General features: G+C 39.2%; 1 protein-coding gene across 1 annotated transcript; it reads left to right on the top strand.

Moving 5' to 3' along the window:
* The first annotated feature begins 344 nt into the window (after positions 1-344).
* LOC115918918 lies at positions 345-6,892 on the top strand. The gene is made up of 4 exons (XM_030994399.1): positions 345-350; positions 3,588-3,768; positions 5,831-6,101; positions 6,715-6,892. Exons 1-4 carry the CDS (start codon positions 345-347, stop codon positions 6,890-6,892), a joined length of 636 nt encoding a protein of 211 aa, XP_030850259.1.
* The last annotated feature ends 611 nt before the right edge of the window (positions 6,893-7,503 follow it).

Raw genomic sequence — 7,503 nt, 5'->3', positions numbered from 1 at the left:
TGTCCGTGTACCAGCGTACACTTCGCCCTTCCAGGCGATGCTCGAACAATACTTGCCGTTCTCACGACGGCTTCGAGCACTCTCCACGACGAGCTTTGAATCTTCTCAGACTCAGACCAAACTCCCATTGAGTTCTGTGTTACTATTTAACTTGTCTACATTTTCCCTGCAAAAAACCGAACCCTGCCAGCATATCTCATGTTTACCGAGCATTCCAACTCTTTCTGTTCACACACTTGAACGACTCCATTGTCTTTAATAGACCAGATCACGGTTATCCACGGAAATCCTCAAAAAAGTGAAGAGTTCCCACTTTACACTTTGAAACAATCACTCCAATAGCGATGGAGGTACTATATAAATAGTCTTTGTGTCCCCTTTTCAAAGAATTCTTCCACCTGTGTATCGTGGAGTGCACTGCTTGTGCATAAAATAAATAATGATTGCATCACTTTCATGAACACTATCCAGTATTTTGACTCCGCGTATTTCACAATTTGGTCTGCAATGACCTTTATCTACTCATGCTCAGACTGCCGCTATGAATTGACACACCGATTATCCAAACACGATGTGCATTGACACTATCTTTCCCACTACCTTCGCTAGAGACCTAACGAGCAAAAAAGTACCAGACCTTCGATCTTTAGAAATTAAAGTGGAAATAGAAACCTTAAAATCGTTAATGCGTTTCTTTGCGATTCGCACTCGTTCGTTCAGAAAATCCCAATTTATTCCTAGTCAGGAAGTATTGCCCACTGACATTTTTCTTCAGCAAGAAGAAGACCTAGACCTTAGGTTCCTTTAGCACTGAGACACGTAGAGAATCAGCCCCTTTCCTGTTGTCATGTCCTGCAATTCCGTGTTCAAGAAACATGATTGCATTATGACCATGACCACGCCAATAACTGACAACAAATCTCATCACTCTTAATGGTGAACACATACCCCAAGGTAGAAATGTCTAAAAGTAAAATGTTGAAAACGTGATACCTTATTTCACCGAAATCCCAGGCAAAGCCTAATATATGGCTTTCCTCATTAACCATCTCAATGTGAAGGTATTCATGCCAACTTGAACGTGAACACATAGTCACCTATTTCATCTTTCACAATTAAACATCTTCATATTTCTCTTTGTATTAATTGACATTGACGCTCCTTCAATCTCGAACTTATCTGCACTGTCCTTTGTAATCGGACACAGAATTTATTACAAGAAGCCTCTCTTCAACCTCGTTAATACATTTCCTACTCTATCAATACCTAAATGAGATGTAAAGGGAACTTGTACCCTTGTTCTACCATCACAGACGTATCTATCAGCAATTTTCGTTTTTCTCCTCAAAAACAATTCCTTCTTCTCTCGTAGTCTCCCTACAGGAAATGGTATATGCCAGCTACGAAACTCGTTTCACACTCCAATGCACGGTGATCTTTACTTTCCTTCAACCTCCTCCTCTTATTCAGTTATACAATCCTTCTCTACCAATTTACCCATCTCTCTCTCGACAAATTTCGAATGGTCTTTGGCAGACAAAATAATCCCTAAAGGAGTTGAATGTAAGGGTAATTTGTACCCTTGTTCGATTATATCAGACATAATTATCAGCATTTATATATATATCAATGCATTTTCGAACATTCTTTCTTAATTTCCTCGTAGTCTCCTATAGGAGGTGCCATTTTGACAGTTACGAAACTCATTTAACACACCGTTTTAGTACATGGAGAATCTTTCCTTTTCGTATTACCTAATACACTTCTTCTTTACCAATTTACCTTTCTCTCTCTCTCGAGACAAACCTTTCCAGAAAGATTATTGGGTAAATTAACCCCTATAAACGGGTGAATGTAAGGATAATTGTACTTAGCTCTGTATATTGTAAAGGAGATAAATGAAGACCTCTCTGTCGTCAACCCTCCAATGCCCTGCTTTTCCACACGAAAAACACGACCCCGGCTTTCTGATTGCTATTAATATGCTGCTGAAAAGAAAAAAAAAAACTTCTTAGAAGTCAACGAATCGGGCTGGCCTGGCAGCCCCGTTTGGTTGTCTCGCATGTCCGCGTTCACGAGATCGGCTCCACGGTAGTTGTCTCGTTGACAGTTCAAGCTAGAATGATTCAATTACACACTAATTCATGCCACGCCCTGGTCTCCGTGGCAGAATTAGCTCGCACACCTGTACGAGCTGCCTATGCAAATTACATTCCATCGGGGCACAGCCCCGGACCCAACATAAGTATGCATTCATTAACGATACAAACAACATTTGTCTGCTATACAATCGTACCGCAGACAAATAATATTACTAATCATTCTTCCATCTAGGGTAATGTTGTAGCGTGAGTCTTGTTGTTGGGCGGGCGGCGCATACTTTTTTTACACAACCGTTTAGCCACTGTGCAAACGACTAGAGTCTAGCATTACACTTAGCAGTTGTGTTGGATTACTGGAGCTGTACATGCTCGTTATTTGTTTCGGGTTAAATCTATCCTCTCTTCTCTTTCATTATGTATTTCTGTGTTCTCCTTCAATCTATCCTCTTCTCTTTTGTCACGTATTTCTTTCTTTTTTCTTTAATCTATCCTTTTTCTCCTTTTGTTCTTTGTTTTTCCTTCAATCTATACCCCAGTTCTCCTTCGTCATGTATTTCTTTTTTCTCCTTTATTCTAAGCACTTGTCTTTTGTTTTATGTATTTCTTTGTTTCTCCTTCAATCTATCCTTTTCTCCTTCGTCATCTATTTCTTTGTTTTAACTGATAGATTCACTTTCTCCTTTGACTTATCCTCTTCTCTTTCCTTATGTATTTCCTTGTTTTTCCTGCTCCATATCCTCTCCACTATCCTTGTTTTCTCTTTACTGTCATCGTCCCTTCCCTTCCCTGGGTGTACGTGCTTGCACATATAGTGCGCTGACGACTTAGACTCTTTCACCAGAGCACTCCTTGGAATTTTTTCGAGAAAATGGCTAAACAGTTGTGTAAAAAAAAATATGCGCGGACGGGCGGAACGGGGAGGGTGTACCGGGCTTAGGATATTAATCCTATAATCCTGACGTAAGTTTCCTTGTAACTTTAATTCAACTGAAAGATTCTCTTATAGTCTCTTTCTAAACCAAGTCTTTGATCATGGACTGAATTAGTTGTTTTAGTGTGTAATTCTTTTGGTTTGAATTTAAATTTAAATAAAACCTATCATGAAGTCATTTTGGCTCTGTTGATATTGACTTCATGATTTGAGAGATGAAGACAGGGAAAGGATACTTGGAGATGGGGTTTCATTTTATGTCTGAATGGGCATTGGTTACCTATACATACATACATACATATTGGTATTTATTTAGCGCCTATAATTGCTTCTTTTGTAAATAGGGGCATCATCCCCTATTGTGTCTTAAACCGTCAGTGCTTCATTAAACTTTTAAAGACCTGTTATCTGACCTTGTAGTAAAGTTTAGAACTGTTTAGGGTGAAGGCAAATTGCGCCTCCTTATGTTCATGGAATGTATTTATAATTATTATCGCAAATGGAATCCATTTTTTTAACCTTTTTCTTCACATTCTCTTCATTCATTCACATAGCTTGAGATCAGTTCATCTGCTTCATTAGAAACTGTTCGTGCTGTCTTATATGGTGACGTCATACCGGAACCGATAACCTTCACATCAGACTATGTTCTCATTCGGTTCAGCAGCCGAACGTACTACATCCCTGATATCACCACAGGATTCAAAGCTCATCTATACGCTGACTGTGAATCAGGTAATCGATCAGATACGATACAATGATATCGTCTTTTCAGAGCCAGAAGGGCCAGTGTATAAATGTATAATTATGATGACGTTTTCCATGCTCCAAATAGACGATATATTCTAAAGCGATCTACATGATGATTGTGATCCGACCGGGTGAGTAAAGTCTCTTTTATAGATCGGATACAATGCCAATTGCCATGAAATTATAGCTAGTCACCTATTCTAACATTAACATGGATTGTCGTGGTATACGTGACTGCTTAAACAAAGCATGATGCGGTTGGATAGAATGCCAAAAGTCTATTCAAGTCAGGTTGAATTATATTCACCATGCACTAACTACACATACACAGCAATACATATACCCCCGCCCACACACACAATTATACAAACGCACGGACACACACGCACACAAACACGCACATGTACAGATAAATACAGAGACGGTCCTCCCGGGGTGCAGGGGGGGGGGTGCACAGTGTCCCCCACCCACACTTTTTAAGTACCCCCAAAGTTCCCTTTTCTACATAGGAAGTGTGCTTTTCCTTCGACAAGTTTCCCATTTTCCTTTGCAATAAGTGTCCATTTTTCATTCTCATATGCGCCCCTTTTAATCTTTAGTAATGCGCCTTTGCAGGTACTTTCTAATAAACGATCTCCTTTCTTCATATAAGTGTCCCTTCCCCTTCTCAAGTGCCCATTTTCATATCTGGTCAGTGCCCCTTTTCAGGTGCGATAATTTTCCTTTTAACAATGATACGTGCCCCTTTTCCTTTCTAATAAGGGACCTATCCCCTTTTTGCATAAATGCCCCTATCAAAATCTGATGGGTGCTCCTTTTCCGTCGACAAATAACAATTACCAATTCTCATATTAAGTTTCCATTTGTCATCCCTGGCGAGTGCCTCTTTTGGTAGTTGTAAGAAGTGCCATATTTTTCACCTCTGGTGATTACCCTTTGTACTTTGTTTTTTGTAATAAGTATCCCTTTCGATAAGAGTCCCCTTTTTCCTCCCATCTTTTAACGCGCCCATAATTTCAAGCGACTAAGAACAATTTACCCCAAAGCTCGCTCGCTACACTCGCTTGCATTTATAGATGTTAGAATTGTGAAACTTATGAAAGGTTTTTTCAGTGCTTATAACCCCATGAGGATTGGGTTTTTTCCTCTTCATAAGATTTTTTTTTTTCGCTCGGCGACCTCAACAATTTTGCATTTTTTCCTCGCTCTTAAAAGAATTTTCAGAATATCACATCCAACTGCAAAGTATGATGCCTATCAAGCAATATCCTGTATGGTGTATGAAAAGAAACAAAAATATTGAAATCATCCCTGATCATGTAATCACAATTTATATTTATATACCAATGTCTACAAAAATTGTACATTTTCGCCTTGAAATCTTTCATTTTTCCCTGCTGAAAGTGCCCTTTTTTCTTGGTGCCCCCCCTTCTCTTTGGAAGTCACTCCGTCGCCCCTAGCTTCAGTAATATGTTTTAGTGCACTGTTAATTTGCATCTGTTTTTACATCATATCACACTCATACTGCGGTTCAAAGACTAGTTTAGTCGCGGATGTAGGTCTGGTTTTGCACATCCATAAGCGTCATTTCTCGACGAACAACTTTTGTATGAGTGACTAGCGCGTATCTTTAGACAGCATGTTATTGTGACATCGTATATATCGTGACTGCTAAATGAACTAAAACTCTTAGCAATACTTTAAATAACTTGCGCATGCGCATGTTTTCTTATCCAACTTGTTTAGGCCTAGATTATGACCGATTTGAAATGAGCATTCGTGTGCAGTATTCAAACTGGGGGCATGTTTTAGTACATACCCCAGTAGTTCAAAGTATTGTTTACGCTATTCATGTTGCCTTCACTTTATGTCCGCTGTAACCTTTTATAGCGCGTCAAAATTCTAAACAGTTGTTGATGCTGACCTAGGTCCTCACAATGTCGCCTGCCTGTCTCGTGTGCATTGGGCAGAAGGGCGTCATCGGTCAATGAACTCTTCAAGAACTTATCGAAAACGAACAACATGTTTTCCTATAATTGTCTTCTAGGTGTTTCATCTGCTACGACCACCGGGCAGCCAAGCGAGGGAACCGCTGCCACTCAGCCAACTACCGTCAATGCTACAACACCAGTCTCATCACGTAACTCCATGGTCCCATCTACACCATCTGCAGTAGTTCCCATACAGCAGAATGTAACGAATGGTACAACGGGTGAGCTTCTCCGCCGCTCCTACGCCATCACAGACCGGGGAATGGTGCAGATGTTCCGTGAGTGGGTTGATGTACAGGGCCAGGGCGCCCCCAACGATTTCTGCAGGTAAGTCACCTTCATTGATCATCATTTGTCTCGCCCCTTTCAATTATATTAGCCGATTGCAGGGCTTTTGAAATAGACTGGGGCTTTGTATATCTAGATTTAATTGAATTAAAACATAATGATTAATAATTTTCTCTTGATTTGAATTTGATAAAAGATCTACATGATTTTCTAAGCTTCCATATCAGCATTACATAAAATGGCACAGATCTAAACATAAGTCCTCTGTCAGATATCTTCTTCATTGATACACATGTACGTGTAAAAGTGGGCAACAATTTCATTCATACAAATCCATGAAGGATCTTGTGCACTTAGGTGAACCAGTAACATTGTTGAAGGTTGATAAAAAAAAAATGTATTTATTTATAATTATAAGATATAGTTGAGATATTTAAGGAATCGATCAGATCAGTTTTTCCCAATTTGTATCATTAATAATAGTCTGTTTTCACTCAAACTTTCAGATTATCTTTAATATTACATCTAGCATTGACTTCACTACCTAAGCATCATTTTTTCTCACTTCAACAATGCTTCTAAGTCCTTTTAATGTTAATCATCATTTAGGGTCGTGTGCAGAAAGTTATTTTTACTCAATCTTCTTGTATAGGGTCGTGCGCACCGATGGAAAGTCATTCCTTTCATGTCTTCTCGCTGGATCTGAAGAAGATGATTTACTAGCCTATACTTCCCCCAACCCCTCCGTAGAATGGTTTGATCCAGGTTATTCCAATACATGGTACATGAAGGATGAGGATAATGATGGGCGAGACGACTATTGCAGGTAAGTTTTATATTCTCATTTGTCTCTATTTTCCCATTCATTGTCTAGGATACAATGTTTGCATTGTACAAACAGTTACCATCGAAAATGTTGCAATTTTTGCAGTTTAAGATGTCACTTGGCAGAGTCAGAGACATAAATAAGAACAGTTTGTTGTGACATAATGATCCAGTGATTTTCTTGGACTTAAATCACATTATTCATTTCCTTCCAACATTTATCATCGGGTTCACTTCATCTTTTTGAGACTTTCTTCCAAGAACATCTAAATTACATTAAATATTTAATACTGATAGCGCCAATGGTGCAGTGACCTATTTTTGTTGTGTTATTTGTGGCCAGGCTGGAGCGTTATCGTAGCTATCCTTGATAATGTGTAACCTATACTTCATAGTTCTATAAGGTTTTTATAATAATAAATAGTTGCCATGGTAACCAGACATTGGTGCCCGTGAGACACTGCCGAACTGTCAAAGACCAGTGCATTGCTCTTTGTAGGCCTATACAGAGGTCGATCCATAAAAGGGCTAATATCTAATTAAATGGCGTCCATCACAATCGGCTATTAAAATAAGTCTGGATAGGAAATAACACCAGCTACCATTATTATCAATC

The sequence above is a fragment of the Strongylocentrotus purpuratus genome, unplaced genomic scaffold (genome assembly GCF_000002235.5).
Source record: "Strongylocentrotus purpuratus isolate Spur 01 unplaced genomic scaffold, Spur_5.0 spur5_contig_851, whole genome shotgun sequence".
NCBI lineage: Eukaryota > Metazoa > Echinodermata > Echinoidea > Camarodonta > Strongylocentrotidae > Strongylocentrotus > Strongylocentrotus purpuratus.
Note: the sequence above shows the minus strand (reverse complement) of the source record. Positions and strands in the feature narration are given on the sequence as shown.